Source organism: Muscardinus avellanarius (assembly GCF_963383645.1).
Source record: "Muscardinus avellanarius genome assembly, chromosome: 14".
Lineage (NCBI taxonomy): Eukaryota > Metazoa > Chordata > Mammalia > Rodentia > Gliridae > Muscardinus > Muscardinus avellanarius.
Window position 1 is genome coordinate 15,851,893 of NC_137800.1, and position 27,930 is coordinate 15,879,822.

The following is a 27,930-nucleotide window of genomic DNA, read 5'->3' on the forward strand; positions in this document are numbered from 1 at the left end:
TGATAAATACCAGAGGCCCTTCCGATGGCAAGGAGAAAGAGAGGTATTTCAGACCACTGGCTAGTCAGGAGAAGCCTTGGGTTGAGGGATTAGGAGGAAAAATAATACTATTATCCCTTCGCAGAGGGACTTGGAGGCCTCGATGGCCTGGCAGCCACACGGGTATCCACGGGCAGATGCCAGAATGAGCACCAGGACTCTCTCCAGGGCCACGACGGGCTGGCGGTGCGTCCCATGCCAGCCTCGACTGTCCCCACCCTGCCTTCCGTGTGCACACATGTCTAGCTCCCTAAATCAGGGCCTGGTGAGTTTCAGGGCTTCAGAGGAGTCAGCATGGATCCAGACTGGCAGGCCAGCAATCATGGCACACATTGGCCCCCAGCCACGTTACTCACGGTGATAAGGAGGCCAGGCAGGGCTGTGTGGGGCGGAGTGCCATGGACATGGGACAGGCAGAGGCTGCGGCTGCAGATCCCCACAGCACCCAGGGAAACAATACATGGACAGAAGACCTGCTTCTGGGGGCCACCACATTTCAGATCTGTCCTGATGGAGGATGCTGCGGCCTACAAACTCACGAAAGTACAGATTGAAATGTGTATTCTGAATGAGTAGTGCCTTAGAAATAGCACGGGTTGTCTCGTCCTTACAGAGAGGTGGTGGTGCATGCTTGTGATCCCAGCATTTGGGAGGCTGAGACAGGAGGATCGCAGTTCATGGCCAGCCTCAGCTACTTAGTGAGGCCCTCTGCAATGCAGTGAGACCCTGTTTCAAAATAAGTAGTGGGAATTGAGGAAGGGTTATTTGAGTGATGTGTGCACGTATGCCTCTACTGTCTTGTACCCCATTAAGATGTATGACTACAATGCACCAGTAAAAAATTTTTAAAAACAAAATAAAGAATAAGAAATAGGGCTGGAATGTAGCTTGGAGGAAGAATGCCCCTGGCTTCAATCCCTAGTACCGCAAAGAAAAAAAAGAAAGAAAGAAAAAGGAAGCAAGTTGCCTTCTGTGTTAGATGAGATCAAGGATTCCTAGAATACTTTCTCTAGAAGTAATGCATCGCAGCATAGAGGTAGATACTTAAAGACTTTATTCAAAAAGTCTTCCAAATCCAAGCCATCTCAAACACCAGGGGTGATGGATTCCCCCTCCTCTTTTCCTACTCACTAGGATTGTCATGGAAGCCCAGGCACCCTCCTCCAGCCTCTGCCGCAGTGGAGCAGAGAAGAGCATTTATCAGCAGCTGCTCAAGCCAGCCTGGGGGGTGTTTGCTGGAGGGACCTATGTATTGGGTTAGCGTGCGCACCGGGTCCCCAGTTTCCCTCCAACTTTGCAGACTTGGCCATCTCTCCACGGTTCCTTCTCCACTTCGTCACCCACAGGCTTGTCAGCTCCTTAATGCTGTTACTGTTAGCTCAGTTGTTCATGCTTCCTTGCCTTCATAACTGTTCAGTGTGATTTAACTTTTGCAAATATTTGACACATCCACACAGATGGACCTCAGACCTTTCAAAGAGGGAAATCCTGGCCTTCCCATGCCTTTGATGCAGCACGTTAAGGAACAGCATGTCTCTCACGTAGCGAAAACTGCTTCCTATTGTTCAAATGATAAGTGTTTTTATATTCGGAATCTCTTGTGATAGATTCTTGAAACTCTTGTGGTGGTGGAGGCACTTGAATATGGAGTCAGATACCTTTGGAATGAGCAAGGGTGTCTTTATTTTTTGTGTTTGGTAGTGTTAATGTTCCTGTTGTGCAGGTTAGCTAATAGGTCAAGGGGTCAAGGGTATCAATTTGGAAACAAAGAGATGCTTCTGGCTGCTAATAGAAAATGGTCCTGAGTTGATAAATAAACACCTGGGCTATTCTTTTAAATGAACAGATGAAAATCCAGGCATCTCCCATGGGCGAAGCTTTCCTGAAGGGGACATGAGTTGTGCTGACTTGGAGAAGCTGGGGCTCTAGAAACTTCTAGATGTTTTGAGGATGATCGCCAAGGCTTCGCACCACCTGTGTGGCTTTGGAGACAGGTCGATGGCACTGCCCTTGACTCTAGTGACATGCTTAATTCTTTTTTTTTTTTTTTTTTTTTTTTGGTGGTACTGGGGTTCCTGGAAACCCTTCTACCTCCAGGCTACACTCCCAGAACTATTTTTATACTTTTATTTGGAAACGGGGTCTCTCTCTTTTTTTTTTTTTTGGTGGTACTGGGGTTCCTGGAACCCCGTCTTTCTCCGGGCTACACTCCCAGACCTATTTTATTTTTGGAAACAGGGTCTCCTAACCCAGCGCGGCTGGCTTCGAACCTGCGCGATCCTCCTGTCTCTGCCTCCCAAGCGCGGGGATTACAAGCGTGCGCCACCACGCCCAGCTGGCATGCTTAATTCTGAAAACGCATAAGTTGAGGGCTACTTGCAGAGTATATGGACGGAGGGTATGCAGAGAAACGTCTCCAAGGTAAAGTTCTGAAAGAGGAAGAGAGTTCCTCCGTTTATTTAGTGTTGAATAAAATGCAGAATCAGAGGAAAAGAGAATGTCAGAGTGCAAGGGACCTTGGGGCTCTGGAACCACCAGAAGGTACAATAAGGAAACTGAGGCCAAAGAGATGAAGTAACTTGCCCCAGGTACGTGAGCATCAGGGGGAGCGGCAGGTGGTCAACACACTCACAAGCACCTGTTGAGTACCTACAGGGACCAACACGGTTCTAGACCCTGGATTCAGTTTCCTGACTCATAGACCAGGGCGCTTCCCCTAATGGGGCCTCCTGCCTTGATCAAATCAGAAAGGCACATCTGGCACCACACTCAGACAAGGTTGGGCCCACAGATTCCTGAGATAAAAACCAAGTTCCCACTTAGATATGAGAGAAGACAGTAAGTCAAAGAGAGACCAGTAGCAAAACTGGTTTCACTAATTAGATTACCAGATACGAGTCCAATTTAGCATGGTGAAGGCGGAAGACTATGTGTGTGTTCACCTCTGACCAAGATAGATTTTTAAAGGTGTAAAGAGACCTCACTACCTTTGAAATCTATCAAGATTAGAAAGAAGTTGGGAAATGGTGGGGCTGGGCCGGGGAGGAGAAGGCAGCGCGAGTGGGTGGGAAAGCAGAAGCCATTCTAAAAGAAGGGTGGTATCCATGAGAAAAGGGGGTGTGGCAGGTTAGAAGAGGGGGACTTGCCAACCCCAAGTCCCTGCACACACAGAAGCTGGAAGAGGACTCAACGCAGTCTCCTTCTGTCTGGTGGGAGACTGAATGGGTTGTTTTGCTCAAAAAACACATGCCTCATTTCGGAAGGAAAAGGAAGAAACGTCTTGGCTTCACCAGCGGACTGGGGCCTGAGAATCCTGACGCTAATGACAGCAAGAGCTGGTGCTTCCAGAGCGCCTTGTGTACCGTTTGGCAACATTTACCTAACTAATAACTCTGGAAAGTCGTTAAGAAGGGTGTTATTATTCCCACTTAGCAGATGAGGCAACCGAGGTGCAGGGTGACTAATGGGGCTTCCCTACCTTTCCCACCTGCAGGAGCTCTGCAGCCATCCCAGGCTCTAGCTCTCCCATGTTGTTCTGCTTTACCTGAGGGTGGGGAAGGAGTCCAGGTTTCAGTCTGTTTGGGGACAGATAACACATCAAAACAGTTTGCTGGCTCCTGGATTCGAATGTAGATGAGAAGATGTGGGGGTGGGGGGGCTGGCCGCAGTAATTTAATTTCCTCGGCTCGGTGGGTTCATTTGGGTGGCTGAGGAAGCATGGAGATTTCCCAGGGGTTGTGTTGCTAGTTTCTCTGGCTCAGGTTTTCTCCTACGCAAACAATACTCATTACTGATGAGAACACGGTTTTCGATGTGAGGAAATTGGCAGAGAAACAAGAAATTAATTTAAACTAAAAGCCCACTAGATGATCTTGGTCCTTTTAACCCCCATGGTTTCTGTTGAGTCCAGGCCTTCCTGTACCCCCTGCCTGGGTGGTCCCAGCACTTTGGGGGTTACAGAGGAAACATGGCGGGAGGTGGATGGTCCTGGCCATGCGTTTCGCAGGGAATTCTGTCGGACTGGGAGCATGGGTGTGTGAGAGCTGTTCCTGATCTTCCTTCCTCTTCTCTTCCAGAGCTGCCAACTTCAGGAACTTCACTTTCATCCAGCTGAATGGAGAATTCTCCCGGGGAAAGGGCCTCGATGTGGGAGCCCGCTTCTGGAAGGGAGGCAACGTCCTTCTCTTCTTCTGTGACGTGGACATCTACTTCACCTCTGAATTCCTCAACACTTGCAGGCTGAACACACAGCCAGGTTTGGACCTTCCCTTCTCCCCCTGGGTTGGCATTTCATGATCTCGCACGCAGGCATGGTTCTCTGATGTCCTGCTGTGGAGTCAGCCTCATTGCACCCTTCTGTCACATTAAAAGAGAAACGACGACTGTCACTGGGTATGATTTCTCCTGCGGTTTCTACATGATGGGCTTGTTTTATTTATTTATTTATTTTGGTGGTACTGGGGTTCCTGGAAGCCCTTCTACCTCCGGACTACACTCCCAGACCTATTTTATTGTTAGAAACAGGGTCTCTTAAGCCAGCGTGGCTGGCTTCGAACCTGCACGATCCTCCTGTCTCTGCCTCCCAAGCGCGGGGATTACAAGTGTGCACCACCACTCCTGGCAATGGGCTTGTTTTAGATACCATAATTTTGGACTCTGTCCAAAATTTATTTCCATTTTCTCCTGGGAGGCCAGTGATGGTGGACATCACCAGGAGGCTTAGACCAGACAGGATGCTCCATTCAAAGGAAAAAGGGGAGCTGTGAGCAGAAGGAACCCACAATATGAGAGTTATTTCTGTAGACTTGACTCAGGCAGCGCTGATAATCAGATAGAATTATCACCATGGCCATACCAATTATTTAAATATAAAAATTTGAGCCAGTCAGGCATGGTGGGACATGCTTTTAATATCAGTACGTGGGGGAGGCTGAGACAGGAGGATCACAGGTTGGAGGACAGCCTCGGCAACGCAGTGAGGCTCTCAGCAACCTAGCAAGACCCCATTTCAAAAACAAAAAATAAAGAGTGGCTGGGGTGTATCTTGGAGGTAGAATGCCCCTGGGGTTTCAACTCCTAGTATCATTGTATATATATCACTATATATCAATATATAGATAGATGATAGATACACATCTATATTCTTCCTATATTTTGGAAGAAGTTCTGTATTTCCTATAAATTGATAAAGAACAATTTCCCTTGACTTCCTAAGTCTACTTTGGCTGCCCAGTCACCCTGGCAAAGCCTCAAGACTGCCCAGGAGCCAGAAATTAGAGGGTCAGTGTTTGTAGAACAGGTACCAGGCTGCTTGCTTGTGTGTTCTCTTCCTCTCCCTCTCTCTCTCTCTCTCTCTCTCTCTCTCTCTCTCTCTCTCTCTCTCTCACACACACACACACACACACACACACACACACACACACACCCATGGGTGAACACCCAGTGCAATTGCCACAGGTGCCATATTTTGAATATTTTTCCTGGAGGTGGAGGAGGAAGAGGAAGATAAATATTTGAGAACCTGATTGTCTGATCTCCCTGGTGCTGCATTTGAACGCTCTGTTCCAGAGTTGAGTGAAGGAGGAAGGAAAAATGGATGCAAATATCTTAGATGTTCCAGAGGGTTGACTGTAAACAAATGAACCAAATAGTTAGATCCGTCGCTTTAAGTGAATGTCCGTTTTCTGGTTTGCAGGGAAGAAGGTATTTTACCCGGTCCTGTTCAGCCAGTACAATCCTGGCATAATCTACGGCCATCACGACGCGGTCCCTCCGTTAGAGCAGCAGCTGGTGAGTAACGACCCCACAGATGCCTTCCTGGGACTCTGTTTCATGTCTTTCATTACCAGGGGCACCTGACCGTGAGGAGAGGTGAGCGGGAATCTCTGGGTTGATTCCCTCAATAGATTTTAAGTTTGGCAGTCATCCTGGCCTTTGCTCTCAGCGCCTGGTTGATTAAAAGCACTTGCGTTTTTTAAAAGTGGAAAATAAATAGGAACAATACCTTACAGGAGGGTAATTTCACACTTTCATAGTTTTTTTTTTTGGATTTGGGGAGCTATCATGATGGCGTGATGGCTAGAGCACAATCTCTCTCTGTTATTACCAATTCCTGCCAAGTATGTGAGGTGAGATTGATGTTCCCATTTGTCAGATGGGAAACAAGCTTTAGAATGCGCTTCACGCTGGGCACTTGGCGGGTCAGTGGGGAACGTGCGCAGAGACAGTTTCTCGCCCTGCGCCTTCCCCTGGCGTCTCTGAACATCGCATCAGAGGGGTTCCTGGCAAGGTGGCTTTTGAATGGATAGTAGAGGGACTTCGCTGCTAAGATCCCGGTGGCCCGGGCGATGGGCAGTGGAACCACCAGCCCCAGAGGCTCTGGAAGCCGAGATGTCTGTGTCCTCCCAGGTGATTGGTCCTTTTGGCAGAGAAACAGGGCAGGCAGCAGGTGGATGGGGCCAACAGAAGAGCATCTCCATACTATCTATAGACAAGCCCCTCCAAGAATAAGTTTCCCATTGAAATGGTGTCCCCATATCTCAGGGGATATGTTCCAAGACCCCAGTAGATGTCTCAAATCACCAGTAGCACCAATCCTATGTAGACCATGGTTTTCCCTATACATACATACCTATGATCAAGTTTATTGTTATTTTTTGTGTATGTATGTATGTATGTTTGGTACTAGGGATTAAGCTCAGGGGCATTCTGACTCTGAACTACAACCCCAGCCCTATTTTATTTTTATTTTGAAACAGGGTCTCATTAAGTTGTAGAGGGTCTTGCTAAGTTGCTGAGGTTGGCTGTGAACCTGCGATCCTCCTGTCTCAGCCTCCAAGTACTAGGATTGCAGGGGTGTACCGCCATGCCTGGCTATAAAGTTTAATTTACAAATTGGGCACAGTCAGAGATTAACAGCAATAACTCATAATAAAATGGAACAATTGTGACAATACACTGTAATAAACGTGATTTAAAAGCATATAAATTCTTTCTAGAATGTTTCATTTAGTATTTTCAGGCCTCAGTTGTTCGTGGATACAAGGGACTGATGGACTGTTACTGATCCTGCCTGCAGGGACATCGGCTGGTTGGTCCACAGCTGTGTTCAAGCTCAGGGGCAGTTCTGATCTGCAGGCTGTCTGTCTTTCATTGCCACGGGTAGCTCTGCGTCCTGTTGGGGGAAAAGTGATGTTTCTTTCCCCTGAGTACCCTTCAGTGGGGAGGAAATAAATTTGATGCGTGAATGTTGATGACAAGTCAAGTCTCACCTACCCCCGCCCCGTGCAGTGGGAGAATAAATGGATTTCTGTTGAAAAGATGTTCTGTGAAATCCTTTTGGAGGACTGACCCTGTTAAAGCTTCCAGAAGTAGCAAAACATATGTCAGGTCCACCTGTGCCTGCCCTTCCTCCCTCCCCAGTTAACTTCTGGCAACCGAAGGGATAATGTTTTGCAGAATGTTACAGCATTGATGTCTGCAGGTCAGACACGGTGCATTTCTCACCCACATCCTAGCATGGTTCCAGTGAGCTCAGGCCGGCGGGCACACTAAGAAAGAGAGTGCCCTCTTCCCCTATAATTTTTTTTTTTTTTTTTGGTGGTACTGGAGATGGAACCCTGTACCTCTGGGCTACACTCCCAGGCCTATTTTATATATATATATATATATATATATATATATATATATATATATATATATATGTTTTTTATTTGGAAACAGGGTCTCTTAAGCCAGCAAGGCTGGCTTCGAACCTGCATGATCTTCCTGTCTCCGCCTCCCAAGAGCGGGGATTATAAGCGTGTACCACCATGCCCGACTCCCCTATAATTTTTTTTTTTTTTTTTTTTTTTTTTTTTGCGGGTCTGGGGATGAAACCCAGGGGCATTCGACTTCCGAGCCGCATCCCCTGCCCTATTTTTTTTATTCTTTATTTTGAAACTGGATCTCACTGAGTTGCAGAGGGCCTCATTAAGTAGCTGAGACTGTCCACGAACTGCAATCCTCTGGTCTCAGCCTCCCGAATGCTTACAAGCGTGCGCCACCACGCCCAGCTCCCCTATAAAATTTTAACACTGCAGATCTTAACGTGTTGTCTGCTGATGCGGTATATCTTTTTGTGTGTGTGTGGTACTGGGAGATGGAACCCAGGGGCACTCTACTTCTGGGCTACACCCCCAGCCCTATTTTCATTCTTCAATTTGATACAGGGTCTCACTAAGTTGCAGAGGGCCTCACTAAGCAGCTGAGGCTGGCCACAACCTGCAATCCTCCTATCTCAGCCTCCCAAGTACTAGGATTACAAGTGTGTGCTGCCATGCCCGGCTGATGCGATGTATCTTAATCTGTGCTTTATATGTAAAATTATACCTTACTCCATAACAAATAGTCCTCATCTTCTTATAAGTGATATCTGTTCTTATTTCCTTTCCTTAAGGGCTGTGAGCTTCTAATAGTGTCTTAGGGGGGAAATAGGGTACAGTGCTTATTTTCTCTCAACAAATCAAAATAACAGTTCCTCTGGTTTTAAATAAAATACTGATTTGCATGTAACATCAGACATGATTAATTTTTCTAGTTGATACTCATAAAGACCTTATTTGCTTGCAAGGAGTTCCTTTCATTTCACAATCTAAAGGTTTTATCCTTGCATTATTATTACTCCTGCAGAGAAGCAGACACAAAGGAAAGTTAGAGACAGTGCGGTTAAAAAGGAAGGTCTCTGGCATCCTCAGAACTAGTGGTCAAAGCAGAAATATCCATGAAACCCTTCTGTGTCCACTGCTAGAAGCTCTGAATTATCCCCTGCCCTTTGACATTTACTTTCAAAAGCACTTTGACCTCTCTTACAGGATGTAAGTTCATTATTTCAGAGGTTAATGTTTATGATTATTTAGTGCAGCGAACCACAGCAATTAGATTCCCCATCCCCCAAAGAAAAATATAATTATCTTCCTTACTGGAAAAGCCATGTGGTAAGCTCCGGCCGCCTCCTGAGGGATGGTCCAGGAATGCTCTCAAGAACTGCAAGAGTATCAGACATTCCAAAGTGATTCCCCATAAAACTCGCTCAGCCCCTTCTTTCTATAGAGATGGAACACCTGGTCCAAGATGGCACAGCCGGCTGGAGGCAGAGCTCAGCTCCAAACCAGGATTTCCTACCTCTATCTAGTACAGCAGAAATGGATTTGCTGAGGATCCAGATGAGGGATGAAGTATGATGAAAGTGGCCCAAAATTACAAAGGGAAATATCAAACTATAGGAATACACTGGAGACAGTATGTGTGTAGGGGGTAAGAAGGTGTGAATCAAAAGTAATGACTGGAGGTGGATGAATTAGGAAACACTTCCTCCCGAGGGTACATTTTGACTCAGTCTAGAAAGAGATGTTGCGCCTCTCTTAACAAATCCTTGATAACCTTCCCTGGGATAAATCACTATCACAGATGAAGGGAAACCCAGATCCCGAAGGCAGCTAGAATAAATCACTTAGGTATGCCAACAAGAGATAACCTTTCCCAGCAGCCCTGTAAATACGACCTTGTTTGTCAGTGCCCCCCTTACTGTTCCTCGTGGCTCTGACCACTGTCATTTTGTATGTCACCTGCAGATAAAAGCAAGGGGCTCAATTTCTGGTTGTTTGTGTGTGTTCAGACTACTTGTTTCTTTGCATGCAGACCATTAATAATAAGTAATAGGGACGCAGTAGGATTTTTATACTAATCCTCAATTTTTTGAGCTTCAACCCAGAAGATGGAATTTGCTGACGCTTTTATGTAGAAACAGTGCACGAGGAAAGAATGACTATAATTTAAACAAATGCTCATTCTAGACATCCTACTTTCCTGGCTGAAGCTTTGTCATTTCTTGCTTAGGTCGCTGTGGGAGCCTCCTACCATTTCTATCTTTAGATTCTGACCCTCCCCTACACGCCAGTCTTCCCTTCACCCTCTGCCTGGAATTTGTTTCAGAAACACAGATTAATTTCATTTTCAAAAAAATCTCTTATGGCATCAAGCCTGTGGTGTGTTGGTAAATGTTTAAGAATTCCCTCTCTGTAAAGGGGGGGGGACACGTGGCTGGACGGTGTCTGCCAATGTCCATGGTATAAATGCTCCCACTGGGGCCTATTTCAGGCTACCGACGTGATGTCACAAAAACACAGAGCTGGGAAGAGATTCGCACAGGAATTCAAGGCTCAGAATGCCTGTGCTACTTGCTCAGACTCCCATGGCTGCTGAGGGACAAAGGCAGGAAGTCAAGTGCCAAACGGTGAGGCCGGGCCTGGGCTGAGGACGCCGAGTGGCAGGGGACACAGGCTTTGGCCTTGAGTTGCTGCAAAGAAGGGCAACGTGTTTAGTGCCTGGAAATGAGAAAACTGGAGTGATTCCTTGTTCAGCATGGGATGCTTAGAAAATATAATCCCTTTATTTTTTCTAATGTAGATACTGATTTAAAAAAAAAAAAAAGACTTGTGGGAAAATGTGAGTTAGTAGAAATCTGAGAGGAGAAGACATTTGGGTCTATTCCTTAATGAAGTCTTTGAAAGTTTTGGCTCTAAATAATCATCTGTCTTAAGAAATGGAGTACGATCCAAGTGTGGTGGTTCATGCTTGTAACCCCAGTACTTGGGAGGCTGAGGCTGAGTGATCCCAAGTTCTCAGCCAGCCTTAGCAACTTAGACCCTGTTTTAAAATAAAGAATAAAAAATAGGGCAGGGGGTGTAGCTCAAGAGTAGAATGTCCCTGCATTCAATCCCTAGTACTGAAAAACAAAATGGAGTAAGGATTGTCACAGCAGTCCTAGGATTGCTCTGGGCTCAGCTTTAATGGGCTGAGTGGACTTGGACGAGTCATTCTACCTCTGCGCCATAAGAGGACCTACAGCCCTCCCGAGTCCCGCACAGTGGTATCACTGACGCCTAGGGCTTAGTTAATAAGGAACATACAGGGGAGGGCCGGTTGGGGTACCCAGCCCAGACCTAGATAGAAACCACCGTTGCTCGGGGTGTCAGCTGCTCGCTGGGCAGGACCTGCTAAATAAGTAACATGGCCAGGAGCAAAATGAAAACACACGCCCTTGTCTCACAACTACCAAGAATCTGAACAAGAAACCTGAGGTCCTCTATGCTTGGGTCCCTCTGGGACTGTTCCCATAACCCCGCCCAGTTCACAGGCATTCCTGGAGAGGGTAAGGCTAGTCCAAATCAGCCTCGATTTGGGGGACACTCTGTTTGATTCAGAGGAAATCCTATGCCTGAATATTTACTATTTATTTTAGTTAGGGTCCAGATTGCTTTACGGGCAGTTGTCCAAGTCGGCACCATTAAATCAGACAGGTGCTGCCTGCCTTCCCCGCTCCCCATGCAGCTGCCGGGCGGCCGCCTTCCCACAGCTCTGGGGAGAGATGCTGATTTGTGTTTTGTGTTTTGGTCCTAATAGAAAATAATCACCCCTGCACGTGACTCGTGACTCGCGCACAGAGATGTGTCTCTGGAAACGTCCCCAGGGGAGAGCAGGCCTGACAGCCATGCTATTGATATATTCGGGCCTCCAGGGCTCTGCCCCTCTTGAGTGGAGCTGAGAGGCCAGTCATCAAAGGCACTTTAAAAATTAGAATGGTGATGTGCCCTTGCAATCCCAGTATTTGGAAGGCTGAGACAAAAGGATCACAGGTTCGAGGCCAGCCTCGGTCACTTAGGGACACTCAGCAACTTAGCAAGACCCTGTGTCAAAATGAAAAAAATAAAAAAGGGCTTGGGGGTGTAGCTCAGAGGTAGAAGCTTCCTGTCAATTCTCAGTACCAAAAAAAAAAAAAAAAAAGTAGATGGTACTTGAAAACAGATAGTGAAATTCAAGACAGAAGAAGGAAGAATTTTTTCCGGAGGCAGGGCCAGAGGCTTCTTGATAGAGTATCTTCCTCCATAGTTTCTTTCTTCCTCCTGTTATAGCAGGTATCACTGCTGCGGTTTTTTGTTTATTTGTTTGTTTTTGTTTGGTTTGGTTTGGTTTGCTATGGGGATGGAACCCAGGGACGTTCTAACTCTGGGCTACACCGCCAAGCTATTTTATATTTTACTTGGAAACAGGGTCTCACTAAGTTGCTGAGAGCCTCACTAAGCAGGGGAGGCTGGCTTCAAACCTGCGCGATCCTCCTGTCTCAGCCTCCTGAGTACTAGGATTATAAGCCTGCGCCACCCGGCCCAGCCCACGTTGCATGTATATTAATGCTGAAAACTAATAATGGAGCTCCTTATGCCTATGACAAAGTTTCTAAGGAATCAGTCTCTTTCCTCGGGCCCCAGGAAGGTGAAGACATTTTTGTCTGCTGTCTAAAACCTCACGATTCTGTCACCACGGGACTTGTTAGGCCTCCGCTGAGCTTTTTGCTGCCACGCTACTTGAAGCCCGTCTTTCTCCTGGTTTTGTCTCTGCCCTCGGATGTGGCCTTCTGCTCACCAGACCAGTGTCTATAGAGCGCCTGCAGCGTGCTCAACAGCACATGCTGGGCATACGGCCACTGCCGTGACCCAGTCCCGAGCTTATATTCACCAGTGGTGATTGGGGAAGACCGTCAGCAAACAGACAAGCGGAGGCATCGGCATCATTTCAGAGCCCCGAGCATTAGAGAGAAGATAAACAGTGTAGAGTGGGCCATGGAGGTGGCAGGTAGGCCGGGAGAGATGCTGACTTGTGCTTTGTACCCCTCGGGGATACGGAGTGGTGTAACTAGCACTGGGCAGGGAGTCAGGATGGCCACTTTGAGCAGCGATGTTGGAGCAGAGCCCAGTGCTGAGCAGGGGAAGAGGGACCAGGTGGGGGGCAGGGTTTCCAGCCTCTTGAGCCTGGGGCACTTGAGGGACAGGAAGCAGGGCTGCCTATAGGAGGAGAAAGAGAGAATAAAAGGGAGGCAGGGAGGGCCTGAGGCTTCGCAGTAGAGTGTCTTCCCCTAGGGGATCCACCAGAGGATTCTCAATGGGAACGGCTTGTGATAGGCCGGACGGGGGTTCCCCAATGGGAACATCTTGTGATAGGCTGGATGCATGTTCTCAGTGGGAATGGCTTGTGATAGGCTGAATGCGGGTTCCCAGTGAGAATGTTTTGTGATAGTCTGGACGCGGGTTCACAATGGGAACGTCTTGTGATAGGCTGAACGCAGGTTCACAATGAGAACGTCTTGTGATAGGCTGGATATGGGTTCCCAATGAGAATGTCTTGTGATAGGTTGAATGCGGGTTCCCAATGAGAACGTCTTGTGATAGGCTAGATGCATGTTCTCAGTGGAACGGCTTGTGATAGGCTAGACACGGGTTCTCAATGAGAACGTCTTAGGATAGGCTGAACACAGGTTCCCAATGAGAACGTCTTGTGATAGGCTGGATGTGGGTTCCCAATGAGAATGTCTTGTGATAGGTTGAACGCGGGTTCCCAATGAGAATGTCTTGTGATAGGTTGAACGCGGGTTCCCAATGAGAATGTCTTGTGATAGGTTGAACGCGGGTTCTCAATGAGAACGTCTTAGGATAGGCTGAACGCAGGTTCCCAATGAGAATGTCTTGTGATAGGCTGGATGTGGGTTCCCAATGAGAATGTCTTGTGATAGGCTGAACGCAGGTTCCCAATGAGAACATCTTATGATAGGCTGAACGTGGGTTCCCAATGAGAATGTCTTATGATAGGCTGGACACAGGTCCCCAATGGGAAAATCTTGTGATAGGCCGAACGCTCCAGAGCGCTCCCGCCCACCAGGCTGCTTCTCGAGGGCACCGTTCCCATTGGCAACGCGGCCCAGCTGTGGTGGTGGAACCCCTAATAAGCAAACTCCATCCTGCCCTGAAATTATATGCTGTGGGCACAGCCACATCGTTCCCACAAAGGGCTACGTTTCAATGAGCTTCTTACCGAGTAGCTTTCTGTACCTTCTGCCAACTTGAAAACCAACATCGGTATCCATTTCTGTAGCTCATTCGCAGCTCATAAAGGAGCTTGTTGCTGTTTCAGTCCGCAGGGAAGGGTCGCCATTCACCTTGTTCAACTTTGTCAGGCAAGATATCGACTCAGTCCAGAGTCCTGGGACAGCCACCTCATGGGAGCGCTCTTGTTCTCTCTGACTGCTTTTCCGGTTTGGAATTTTTGCTTTTAGATTCCATGCAGACCTTGGCCAAATATTTGAAGTTTGGATGCTGGCGCATTTCTTCAACTCCGTTTGTATCCAGAGCTTAGAGGACTTCTCTACATCCTGGCCAAAAGAAGGGATGTGGATCCACTGGCTGTCATACACATGGTGTTCTCGGGATGCCAGGATTGGAACAAAATCCATTTTAAAAAAAATGACTTGGCAGACATATTTTTTCAGACTTTCTTGCCTTGTGAAATCTTTCCAGCTAATACCAATGAAACCACCCTGTTTTCTGGGCAGTGTCTCAGGATAGTCCTTTGTCCTGAGGTGGTTTGGGGGAACGTCTGATTGGGGCAGCTTTTGCAAACAGAACCTCGCTGGGTCCCAAGTTTCCTCAGGCGGTCCTGATGTGTGTTAACAGCGGGGTAGATGACACCCACATTAAGTCATAGTGAAAATGAGATGGTTTCATGGGTCCCACAGTGAACAGGTTTTTAAGATTTGACAAATCCTTCTATGAGCTATTTGTCAAAATACAATTTAGGCTGTGCGAAGCTGCTGGAAGATGGAATAACAGGGATACGATCCATGTTTGGATGTTAAAACTGGAAAAATCCTTAGAGGTAATTTAGCTCAGCACCCTCATCTTATAGAAATAACTCAGAGGCTCCAAAAAACAAAGGGACCTGAGATGAAAATTCTGGCCAGTGGCCGGGCATGATGGTGCGCGCTTGTAATCCCCGTGCTTGGGAGGCAGAGACAGGAGAATCGCGCAGGTTCGAAGCCAGCTGCACTGGCTTAAGAGACCCTGTTTCCAAATAAAAAAGTATAAAAATAGGTACTGGGAGTGTAGCCCAGAGGTAGAAGGATTTCCAGGAACCCCAGTATCACACACACAAAAAAAAATTCTGGCCAGTGGTCAAGTTGGGATGGACTCTGCTGCTCCCTTTTTATCTCGTGTGTGTGTGTGTGTGTGTGTGTGTGTGTGTGTGTGTGTGTGTCCTTTTATTGGTGCATGATAGCCTCATATCATAATGCAGTTCACACTCCCCCTACCCTTCCGCTTACAAGATACTGAAATTGGCATCAGTGCTCTCACATATGCACACAATGTCACTGAAGTGTTTCTTTCATTAATTCTCACTCCCCGGCCCCCGGCCTTCCCTAAGCCCCCTCCCTCACTCACTGGGGTTTCTCTCTTATCCAAGCTCCCTCTTTTATCCCAAATGCTCCGTAGCTTCTGCATATGAGAGAAAACATCTGACCCTTCACTTTCTGTGACTGGCTAATCTCACTTAACATAAGGCTCTCCAGCTCCTTCCATTTTCCTGCAAATGACATCGTTTTGTTCTTTATTGCTGCGCAGAATCCCATGGTGTGCATATCTCATAATCCAGCCACCTGTGGATGGACATCTAGGTTGCTTCCATCATTTGGTTATTCTGAATTGTGCCGCTATAAACTCATTAACCCGCCAACAGAACTAGATGTCCTAAATGGGGACCTGCTGCATCCCGGGCTAGGGAAGGGAACTTCCTCTCCTCCAAGCACCTATGCAGACTGCAAAAATGCGTCGTGAAGACAACAACTATTAAGACCTCAAAACTGTTCCCAGAATTGCCTCCGCCAAAAAGAAAACATAAATTTTTCAAAACAGTTCGCTGCCTCAGCAGATCTACTGGAAATTTACTTGTAAAGGAAGAGAGCGAGCAGAGCCAGGCCTCACTTCTTTATAGATCAGCGTCGCTGCTTGGATGGCCTCCCGGCAGCCCTGCAGGCTGGCACCTGTGTGGCCTTGCTAGAGCAGTGCACTTCTTAAACCACGGAGAGATCCAGGTGCAGAGGGCAGAGGTTCCCTTCACAACCTGGCGGCGGAGCTGCGGGGCTGGGAACCGGCTGAAGTTTCTGGGTAGTTTTTGATTCGCCTGTTTGTGGGCTTTGCCAGGACAGCTGAATCCCGAGTTGTTCTCTGTCCCTTTTCTCAACTTCCTGAGCCCGTTGCTGGCTCCAGGCCCGGGCCTGTGTGAGGGGCCCAGGCCCCAACTTCTCTCTGGCACTGGGATCGGGCCAGACACGTAGGTGGCTTTTCCGTGGCTTGCTTTTGCTTTCCGTGTGTGTGTGTGTGTGTGTGTGTGTGTGTGTGTGTGTGTGTGTATGTGTGTGTGTGTGTTTATGCCTACACCCTAGAAACATTCCAGCTAGAGGTGCCAAAAATCACAAGGCTCCGCTTGGGGACTGGAGAGTTTACCGTATTCCTGTCTGTAAGGACTCAGTTCCATCTGTGTCTCCCGCGCAGGGCTGCACCTGGTATTGGCAACTGGTTGGGCTCTGTGTTCGACGCTGCCCACGGGCGTTCGTGACTAGTGCCCCATCTTTCCTTGCAGGTCATAAAGAAGGAAACTGGATTTTGGAGAGACTTCGGATTCGGGATGACTTGCCAGTACCGGTCGGACTTCATCAACATAGGTGAGACAAAGCTGCATCTCTACTGCCACCTGGAGGCCACTGCCCGTCAGGTCTTGAGGGAGCAGGTTTCCCAAGAATCCACCAGACCCTGGGAAAGGTGGGACCATTCTGTGAACAGTTGCTTAGTGGGTCACAGGCTGGACCAAGAGGGGGCTTGGAGGGCAGCACTTAGCCCCTCTCGGTCACCCCGAATGCCACGCCTTGCAAAAGGCAGAACTGAGGCAAGTTCCACCTTTGCCCACAGCGCCCTCTGTGGGCACCGGGGCCTCCAGTGATGGGTTCTTTTTTTTAACCCTTTTAATTTTTTTAACTTTTTATTGGTGTATTGTAGTCATATATCTGAATGGAGTACAAGATGGTGGAGGCATACATGCACACATCATACGTGAGCAATTAGCCCTTCCCCAATTCCTGCCCCATTCCCTCCCCCTCCCTCCTTCTCATGTTTGGCTTAATAATTGACTTCAATATATTTGTTAATGTACATCATGAACATAGAGAATTTCTCTCTCCCCCCTCCCTTCAGGCCGCCTTATTTGTTCATATATAGTTTCTCCTTCTTCGTCTAGAGTTCATCCTATGACCCATTTTCTCCCTAGCTTTCTCATATTAGAGAGAGGATCTGATTTCTTATTTTTTGTGACTGACTAATCTCACTTAGCATAATGTTCTCCAGTTCCTTCCATTTCCCTGTAAATTATGGAATTGTGTTGCTTGATTTTTAACGTTTTTATTTTTTGTGGTGCTGGGGATGGGTCCCTGGCCCTCCTGTAAGCCAGGGAGCCCTCTCCCACTCTGGCCCAGCACCAGCCCTGCTTTTTAACCTGATGATTTCTATGGGGTGAGATGTGGGGAAGCTGAGGAAATGTACACTGCAGAAGACCCCGAATCTTCACTTCGGAACCTGGAGTTTTAGATGCCACTCCGAGCCTTGACAGAGTGGGCAGCTGCTGTCAACACACAAGCACACACGTGCATGAGCATGTGTTCACACACTCATACATGCACACACATAGGCACACATTTATGTGTGTACACATTCATGTACACGTGGACACATAAACAGGCACACATGCATGTTCATACATATGTACACACAGATGTATATACATGCATGTATATATAATGTGCACATACATGCATGCATACACTCATACACACATGCCTATGGGTTTCCAGAGCACAAGCAAGAATGGCCCTCCAGCTCCATCTGAGCAGTCCAAGGCTGTCAGAGGCAAGGGGCGCTCCCCGGGGTTACAGCCAGTGAGGGGCATCGTCAGGATGAGGACAGAGGATCTCCTGTCCCCCAGATGCCTTGCCACCCCCCCTTTAGCTGTACTTACACACGTGGGTTACACATGACCAGGGTAAGAAGGAAGAGGCCGCAGCCTTGGCCTGGGCTCTGAGTGGCCCCCGAGCCCTGCCCTCGGGCTGGTGGAGCGCCCCTTGTTTTGAAATCAGGGAGAAGAGCAGCCCAGGAGTGTTGTGTTCAAAGATGACACAGATGGTCTACAGGGAATATCGAACCCCATAGAAATCATCAGGTTAAGAAGAAAGGCTGGGGCTGAGCAGTAGAGTTCTTGCCTGGCATACAGGAGGGCCTGGGAACCATCCCCAGGACCACAAAATATAAAAATGTTAAAAATCAAACCAACTGAAATCAAGTCCTGTGTATGGCCTCAGAGTATCAGGGTGCTGGTCGCTAAGAGGTGACTGCTCTGAGAACACTTAGCAAATGGCAACTCTTGAAGAAATAGCCCTAAGCAGTCATGTTCATCTGAATTCCCCAAAGTGACATTTTAAAAAATTCTCTGAGCCAGGTGTGGTGGCGCATACCTGTAATTCCAGTACCCAGTACTTAGGAGGCTGAGATAGGAGGATCGCAGGTTTGCGAGGACGGCTTCAGCGAGCAGTGAAATTCTCACCAACCTTGCCAGACCCTGTTTCAAAATAAAAATAAAATAGGGCTGGGGGTGTGGCCCAGAGGTAGAAGGCCTCTGAGTATCACTCACACACACACACACACACACACACACACACACACACACATTCTCTAAAGATGTCCATTTCAAGGAACTCCTTGCTTTTTGGACAGATGCTTTTGTGATGTTGTTACCCACTTTGGATTCATACTGATGTGTTTATCATATGACATTCTCATATTGGATTTCATCAGACTTGGATTCAGCATGATATTTGTGTCATATTGGAGTCTCCTAAAGATGGACGCCACTGTACTCGAAGAAAGTACGGAGGCTGGGGTGGGTGCTCTTCCTCCGGAAGCCACCACATGACCCGGCGCCTCTGGGTCCAAATCAGACCCCATGGTTTGCAATCTTGTACCTGTTTTCAAGTGTCTTTCTTGTGCAGCTGGTATTCGATAAGTTATGATAATGATACTAGTAATAAATCAGTTAGCATTAACCAGTGATAGTTAATTAAGTGTTGTCCCTTATATTACTAGTTATATTTGGATAGGACACCCATTCAGGTTAGGATTAAAAATCAAAAGTTTGAGAGGTTACCTTACAACCTCTAAGAGAACCAGGATACAAATTCTGGCCCCTGACTCATGATCAGTCCTCTTTTTTTCCCCTGTCCCCCATGGAAGGGTCACAGTCACTCATAAACACAGCCAGGTGTTGTCCAGCTGGTTGTGGTCTTCGCCAAGCCTGAGTTCCTTTTGGGGTCCAGGGACAGTACCGTCAGAGCTGTCCCAGAGTGCAGGCGGTGCTCACGGAAGGAAGAGGATACTGAGAATCCCTTCTCTCCTTCTTTTAAGAGTTGAGTAAATCTTGTGAGAAAGGAACAATAATAAAAAAACAGTTTGCTTTGATTCTTGGAACCTGGTGGACTTTAGGTTAAGGAAAGGGCTGCTGAAGCCGGGCGTGGTGGCGCACGCTTGTAATCCCGCGCTTGGGAGGCAGAGACAGGAGGATCGCGCTGGTTCAAAGCCAGCCGCGCTGGCTTAAGAGACCCTGTTTCCAAATAAAAACATAAAAAAAAAAAATAGGTCTGGGAGTGTAGCCCGGAAATAGAAGGGCTTCCAGGAACACCAGTTCAGTATCACCCCCAAAAAAAGGGGCTGCTGAGTTGATAAAGATGAGACTTTAGTGACCAACACTGACTTTGCAAAGGAATTCATTACACATGAAACAAGATTTTTTTGTTTGTTTTTTGGAGTAAAACTGGGAAGCCAGTTCTTTTAAAACGAGCAGCTTGCCCAGCACGAGGTGAAATCCTCATAGCGGCTGATCAGGGCCACTAGCATCAGGAACTGGAGAGTACTTTCACAGGCACGGGTTTTCTATGCTACAATCCCACTTCCCTTCTTCTACTCCAAGTCCCTGGGTTATTCCGCTTGCATGGCAGAAGCAGGATACCGACAGAAACATAATCGTTTGCACTGGGAGGCTTCCGATGGAAAAGCAAGGATGCCCTGGTCTCTGAATGCAGGCCGCTCATAAGCATTGCTAATGGCTCCTGCAAGCAGGCAAATGCTTGGAATTCTGGTCCAGGATTGTTGTTTCTAGAAGTTGCTGCCATCTGCCATGAGGGGCATCCCTGATGGGCATTTCTAGGGCCGCAGACCCAGATGGACACTCTGGGTCCATCTGGAGGGGCGGGACGTCTCTTCATAGCAAGTTCTGTGCCTGTGCAGCTCAGGATAACCAAGGTAGATCAGGGGCGGCTCTGTAGCTCAATTAAACAGCGTGCTCTCTCCCGACAGGTGGGTTCGACTTGGACATCAAAGGCTGGGGCGGAGAGGACGTGCACCTGTACCGCAAATATCTCCACAGCAACCTCATAGTGGTGCGGACGCCGGTGCGAGGGCTCTTCCACCTCTGGCACGAGAAGCGCTGTGTGGATGAGCTGACCCCGGAGCAGTACAAGATGTGCATGCAGTCCAAGGCTATGAATGAGGCATCCCACGGACAGCTGGGCATGCTGGTCTTCCGGCATGAGATAGAGGCTCACCTTCGCAAACAGAGACAGAAGACAAGTAGCAAAAAAACATAAACTCCCAGGGATGAATTTGGGGAGATATATGTAGATTTTTTTTTCCCTTTTGCAGTTATCAAAAGAGTGGCTGCAACAAGGGAAAGACTTCCATAAAGGGTGAAAAAAAATTGGATGAGTGAAAGAGAACCTTCAGTGTTCTATTTGGCTTTATTCAACAAGGAATTAAAAATCTCCGCTTTGCCTTTAATCATAGCTCAAATGCACCGAAGAAGTCGTTTCATCTGTGAGATGATAAGGCCGATGGGGTGGAGGTGTGGATTGTGTTTACAACAAAATCAAATTTTTCATTTTTTTTTATGCTCATTGAAATATTCATGAATCGAAAGCCATTTCATATTAAAGTCCATCAGAATGAAAGGCAACCACCTCTCTCTTTCTATGGATGATCATACCGGTTGAGTTCTAGTTTCCAGGGCTGCTGAAGTACCAGAAGGCAGCAAAGGACACCATGGGAAATGTGGAATCTGCTGAGCGAAATCAAACAGACCAGAGAAGAACCCACAAATATTGTGTCATTTCCCCTCAAGATTAAATAATCTGGCCATCGTTTTGGATATTGTTTTAGCCAGCTCCATTGGTTTTATTTGAAGCGCACTTTTTTGTTGTTGTTGTTTGCGAGTTGTATTCAGCTTATTTAATTACCAATTTGCAAGCCTTACTAAGGGAGCACAAATTAGCATAGACATCATTATGCTTTTAAGGAGACCCTAGGAGGTGCATTAGGGGAACTTGCAGTTGGAAGCATCCGATTGCTAGCTCATCCATGGACTTGCCAATGCAGATCCCGGCGGGCGCTGAATGTCAGGCCCGAAGACACCGGGAAGGCCTTGTCTCGGCCCATCGACAGCGAGACGCTTGGAGATACTTTATCTGCAGAGTGTGTCAAAAGAGGAGCCGCCGAACACTGGAGGGAAAGCTAAAGACACTTTCCCGTTAGGGGAAAAGGAAACAAACTCGGACTGATGAGCTCTTGGTAACTTTAAAAGTCAGAGAACACATTTCCTTTTCAGGAGAAATGAGGACCATTTTCTTACCTGTTTAAATAAACCAAAGTTATGAACCAAACAATCTCTTTTCAAAGCAGGGTGCTCTTCCTGGTTCCTGGCCTCCCTAAGAAGAAATGCAGAAAAATATATTTTATGAAAGATCCATCCATCTGCCAGAGTCCAGCGAGATGCAAGTTTTTGCTACATGTTCACTCATCCCCGACTAGGTGGAAATAACTTAATTATTTTTGAGATTAAGTAGTTCCACACAATCGCCGAGATACTTCTGGAAAATCACATTTTATTACAGTTTCAAAGTATTTAAAAAAAATAAAAAGCAATTAACATCGAGTGGTTTCTACATCCATGTGAGAATTATTTATTTATTAGCCAGCGCCAGATGCATGGGCTAATTATCTCCGTGATTTCTTGCCTCCTGTTTGCCCACAGTAAACTCATTGTTTAAAAGCTTCAAGAACATTCAAGCTGTTGGTGTATTAAAAAAAATATTGTATTGATTTGTACTGGTAGCTCATAGAATTTAATTAAAAATAAGACATGAATGAAAGGTGGCATTGCGCAGCTAATAAAATACAATTTGTGGATTTGATTTTTTTTCCCCTTGGAGCAAGAATGCCATGTCTTTAGTTTGGGGGAAACATTTTATGCACAGATTAGGACTTCTCAACCTTAGTATTACTGATGCTTTGGGCGAGGTAATACTTAGCTGAGTTGGGGCAAGGTATGTGTGTGTGTGTGTATGTGGCAGGGGAATCCTTCACTGTAAAATATTTAATGTCATCCCTAGCTGGCTGCTACCCAATAGATGCTTACAAGTATGTCCATGTGAGGTGTGTGTGTGTGTGCGCACGTGCATGCGCACATGTACACGCATGCCAACACACTCAAACACTAGGGATGGAAACCAGGGGCATTCTACCTCAGAACTACACCTGCTGCAGCCCAACATCACCTGCCATGCAGGAGTCCAAGATGGAAAATCTGAAGACCATCTCCGGTAGGAGGGAGCGCAGGTGGAAATTCTTGTGTTTAAAAGAGACTTGATGTGTTCTCAGTGTTGCTGATTAGAGATAATGACCTTGGGCAGCTCCTTAGTATGATAGGTATGTTTTACTCCCAACACACATCAAATACCTGGCAGCTTCCTGTCATCCATTCCTGATTAGCTTTATGTTTTAATTCAAAGCTGTTTCTCCTGGCAGGGCTCAGGGCTTTGCTATTGCTGCCAAGAACTATGGGGCCTGTGCCAGTTGGTTGGGGAATTGGGGGTGATATTTTTTCCAGTGCACAGAATATGTTCTTTCCTCTTGGCAGACTTGCTTTTCAAAATCACGTTGCATTCTAAGACTCTGAAGGAGACCTCTAGAGTAGTGAGGCCCAGGGTTCCCCAGGGCTGTGTTGGGCTTATGGGAAATTCTGACAGAGACCAAAAGGAAGGAGGTGCAGAGGGGGGGCTGTGGGGAAGGTCACTGCCTGGAAGGGCAGATGCACTCTTTGGGACAAGCCAGGTATACTCCTGTCTCCAAGGTCACCTGAGATTCAGGGAGGGCCAAGCCACCCACGTGGCCTCTGCCCAGGATGCACCAGTCATACTCCACCAGGTGTGGGCCATTTGGTGAAGTGGATTTAGCCCTCATTCCTCATCTACCTGGGAGTCAGACCCTTTAGCTTGAGGTAAGCCTGGAGTTCTGGGCAGCTCTCCTCACTTCAGCCAGCCCTCCCTGCAGCTTCTAGTTCAGAAACATCAGCAAGCCTGTTAGGGTGTTAAAACCCTTTTGAAATTTATTGGAGAAATAAAACAGAAACAATGCTCAAATTCAAACAAAGGCTGAATGAAAATTTTATTTAATGACCTGTTCTTTTTTTCCCTAGTAACAAGGAACAAATTTAATTGTTTCTTCTTATAGCATTCTGCTTAGCATATTTTATAATGCTACTACAACTGATTGGAAAATAAAGATGTGACCACCATTGGATTTACTGTTGGCTGTTACTGAAGAATTTTTCAGCTTTTCTTAATGTTCTTATTCAATGTTCAGCCCATTTTGAAAATCCCTAAAGAAAATTCAGGTTTACCATTTGAACAACATGACTCATATAAAGGGCCATGCTTGGATTCCAACAGGACCATGCAAGGGCCAATACTTGGATTCCAATTTCCAACTAAAACTTAAAAACTCTGGTTACTAGCCTCAAAGTGAAGCCATGTAAAAATCCACCCATAGCATGCGGGGCTGTTAGAATTTTCTAACATTTCCTCTAGTGCTCTGCCATACCATTGAGAGAACACCCCAAAAGAAAGGGCATTCGCCATTTTTCCTGATTCTTGAGACACAGTGCTGGGGAGACTTGCTGAGATCCTGACTCCCTTGGTGGGAAGATATTATAGTTAGACATAGCATGTTCCCTAAAGAGCTCATTTAATAATATTCAGGGTTGATAACAGTTAAGTGGTGAGAGTTGCAATCTCAACAGTGGATAACTCCATTGTAATGCAATGGCGGCCCAGGCTGGGAGAGTGTTATTGGAAAAAGGTGGGTCCCTGGGGCTGCAGCCTTGGGGATTATGTGTGGCTCCTCTTCTCTTCACTCTCTCTTTCTTGCCTCTGGCCTCCATGATATGAGGACCACAGCTTTTTCCTTCCATCCTCTCGACTTCCTGCTACCATGTACTGAGATCCACAGTCCCCAGCCTCCCAAGGACTCAATCCCCAAGTTATGAGCACGTAAATCTTCCTTTTTCTAAGTTACAAGGTTTAGGTCTTTGAATTGGAGCTGTGAGAATTCTGACTAATACAGAAGACTTCGATAAAAACACATCCTCTCAACTGAAGAAAAGCTGGAGCTGATTCAAATGGACATGGGAGATGGGGGTGTGCCCCTCACTAGCAACAGGACTTAGGTCTGGCACACCCGCCATATTGGGGTGACTGGCAGAATAAGTCCCAAAGAGAGAACTCTTTTTCTTATAAAGGGTGGTAGATATTCAGAAATTTGTGACTAGAAATTTCTGGGGCAACTGAGTCATTATGTCCATGACCAATGTGGAGATAAATCTGGTTACTGCTAACGTGGGAGTTGTCAAAATAATTTGAAAATGCCTTTAGTGCCACTTTGGATCTAAATTCAGCTGATTTTTCTACAGGTCAACTAGATAATGTTTTACATGGGTCATTATTATATCTCTTACTCATTTTTTCCTTCCCCTTTAAAATCATCCCAGAAACTCTAGAAAATGTGCCATTAGTATATGCAGCTATTAGTAATATAAACTAAGTTAATAAAGGAAGGCTTCGAGTACAAAGATCCTGCTTTTGTTATATCCAGAATTTATTGGGAATAATTTCCATTTATGGAGAGCTTTCTCTATGCCAGGAATTTAATGGATTTCTTTTCTAATCTTCAAAACTCAAATGACTTTGGTAACTCCTGTTTGAGAGGTGAAGAAACTGAAGCTTAGACAGGCTTAGTAATTTTTTTTCCTTTGGATACTGCTTTTAGCTAGTATAGACAGGACCCAAACCCAAAACTGTGGGCCTTCTACTTTATCAAGATGCTTGATTAATATCTCTGATGAACTTGGATGCAAAACTATTAAACAAAATACTAGCAACGCATTCAAAACCACATAAAGAAAATCATACACCATGACCAGGTAGGATTCATCCCAGGGATGCAAGGCTGGTTCAATATATGAAAATCAATCCATGTAATTCATCATATAAACAGAATCAAAGACAAAAATCACATGATCATTTCAATAGATGCTGAAAAAGCATTTGGTAAAATTCAACATCCATTTATGATAAAAACACTGCAGAGAATTGGAATAGAAGGAACATATCTCAACATTGTTAAGGCAATCTACAATAAGCCCACTGCCAACATCAGATTAAATGGGGAAAAACTTCAAGAATTCCCCCTAAAAACCGGAACGAGACAAGGATGTCCATTATCACCACTTTTCTTCAATATAGTACTAGAGACTCTAGCCAGAGCAATAAGTCAAGAAAAGGAAATCAAAGGAGTACAAATAGGAAAAGAAGAACTCAAACTTTCACTATTTGTAGACAACATGATACTATATTTAGAAAACCCAACAAACTCAACCAAAAGGCTTATAGAACTGATCAACAAATTCAGCAAAGTATCTGGATACAAAATCAATCTTAAAAAATCAGAAGCTTTCCTGTACATCAACCATAAATCCACTGAAAAAGAAATTCAGAAAATGCTTCCACTCAGGATCTCCCACAAAAAATAAAATACTTAGGAATAAACTTTGACCAAGGAGGTAAAAGATCTCTACAAAGAAAATTATAAAACACTGAAAAAAGAAATTGAAGAAGATCTTAGAAGATGGAAGGATCTTCCATGTTCATGGATTGGAAGAATAAATATCATTAAAATGGCCATCCTTCCAAAAGTGATCTACCGATTTAATGCAATGTCCATTAAACTACCAAGATCATTTCTCACAAACATAGAAAAATCAGTCCTTAAATTTATCTGGAATAACAAAAAGCCCAGAATAGTAAAGCTAGTTCTCAGCAACAAAAACCATGCAGGAGGAATCACAATACCTGACTTTAAACTATACTACAAAGCATTGTAATAAAAACAGCATGGTACTGGCCAAAAAAAAAAAAAACAGATACATAGACCAATGGAGCAGAATAGAAGACCCAGAAACAATTCCACACACTTTCAGCCAGTTGAGTTTTGACAAAGGGGCCAAAAACATACACTGGGAAAAAGATAGCCTTTTCAACAAATGATGTTGGCAAAACTGGTTAACCATATGCAAAAAATTGGAAATTAATCCCACTTTCTCACCCTGTACAAAAGTCAACTCAAGATGGATCAAAGACTTGGAAATCAAACCAGAGACCTTGAAGCTCCTTAAAGAGGGCATAGGTCCAACACTGCAACACATAGGCATAGATAAACATTTTCTCAACAAGACCCCAAAGGCACAACAAATTAAAAGGCTAATCAATACATGGGACTGCATGAAACTGAAGAGCTTCTGTTCAGCAAAGGAAACTGTCAAGAACCTCAATAGAGAGCCAACAGATTGGGAGAAGATTTTTGCCACCTACCCCTCTGATAGAGGACTAATATCTAAAATATACAGAGAGCTCAAGAAACTCAACACTAAGAAAACAAAGCATCCAATAACAAAATGGGCAAGTGAAATAGACACTTCACAAAAGAAGAAATTCAAATGGCCAATAAATGCATGAAAAAATGCTCAACATCACTGGCAGTCAGAGAGGTGCAAATCAAAACTACCCTGAAATTTCACCTAACTCCAACTAGAGTGACAATCATTCAAAACAGAAACAATAACAGATGCTGGTGAGGATGTGGAGAAGTGGGATCTCTAAGACATTGTTGGTGGGATTGCAAATTAGTGCAACCACTTTGGAAAACAGTATGGAGAATCCTCAGAAGAATGGGAACAAATCTACCATTTGATCCAGCAATACCACTTCCACCCAAAAGATAGGAAACCAAACTGCCTAACTAATGCATGTGTATCTATGTTCATAGCTGCAAAATTCACTATAGCCAAACTATGGAACCAGCCAAGATGTCCATCAACAGATGAATGGATTACAAAACTATGTGATATGTACACAATGGAATTTTACTCGGCCATCAAAAAAAAATTACATCATTTTCAGGGAAATGGATGGAACTGGAGGACATCATGCTAAGTGAGATTAGTCAGTCACAAAAATAAGAAATCAGATGCTTTCCCTAATATGTGAGAGTTAGGGAGAAATGGGTCATAGGAGGAACTCTAGATGAAAATGGAAATCCTATAGAGGAGCAAACAAGACAACCTAAAGGAGGAGAAAGGAGGGGGGACGAGGAAAATCTCTAAAACACACAATGTACTTAAACATATCGAAGTCAACCACTAAGCTGAGCAAGGGAGGGAGGGACGGGGAAGGAATAGGTTGGCAATTGGGTAGGGGTTAAATCAGTGATGTGTACATGTCTGTACACACAAGTTTTTTACCCCAATATGATGTATGAATATAATGCACCAATAAAATTTTTTTAAAAAGATGCTTCATTAAATTTTTTTTTTACCATACACTTATTTTAGAGTACTTTCATCATGTAAGCCTCCTGATCGTTTTCAATCTAGGGTGGCAGTGGGAAGTCTAAAGATCTCCACATATGGAGAGACGGAAGGAGCGCAAATCAATAGGAAATGCAATCACGGTATTGAAATCCATACTGGAGATAGCGCAGTGCAGAA

The 27,930-nt window shown here is 45.7% G+C and overlaps 1 protein-coding gene across 1 annotated transcript in view; it reads left to right on the forward strand.

The window, feature by feature from the left end:
• The window catches only part of CSGALNACT1 (chondroitin sulfate N-acetylgalactosaminyltransferase 1), a gene marked incomplete at both ends in the record, with an annotated part of 83,366 nt that extends 62,722 nt beyond the window's left edge, over positions 1-20,644 (forward strand). Inside the window, 4 exons of the mRNA XM_080710523.1 lie at positions 4,116-4,294; positions 5,735-5,829; positions 16,543-16,624; positions 20,355-20,644. Of these exons, the coding sequence (XP_080566649.1) occupies positions 4,116-4,294; positions 5,735-5,829; positions 16,543-16,624; positions 20,355-20,644 (646 nt within the window). The remainder of the gene's footprint in view (positions 1-4,115; positions 4,295-5,734; positions 5,830-16,542; positions 16,625-20,354) is intronic.
• Positions 20,645-27,930: the final 7,286 nt, after the last annotated feature.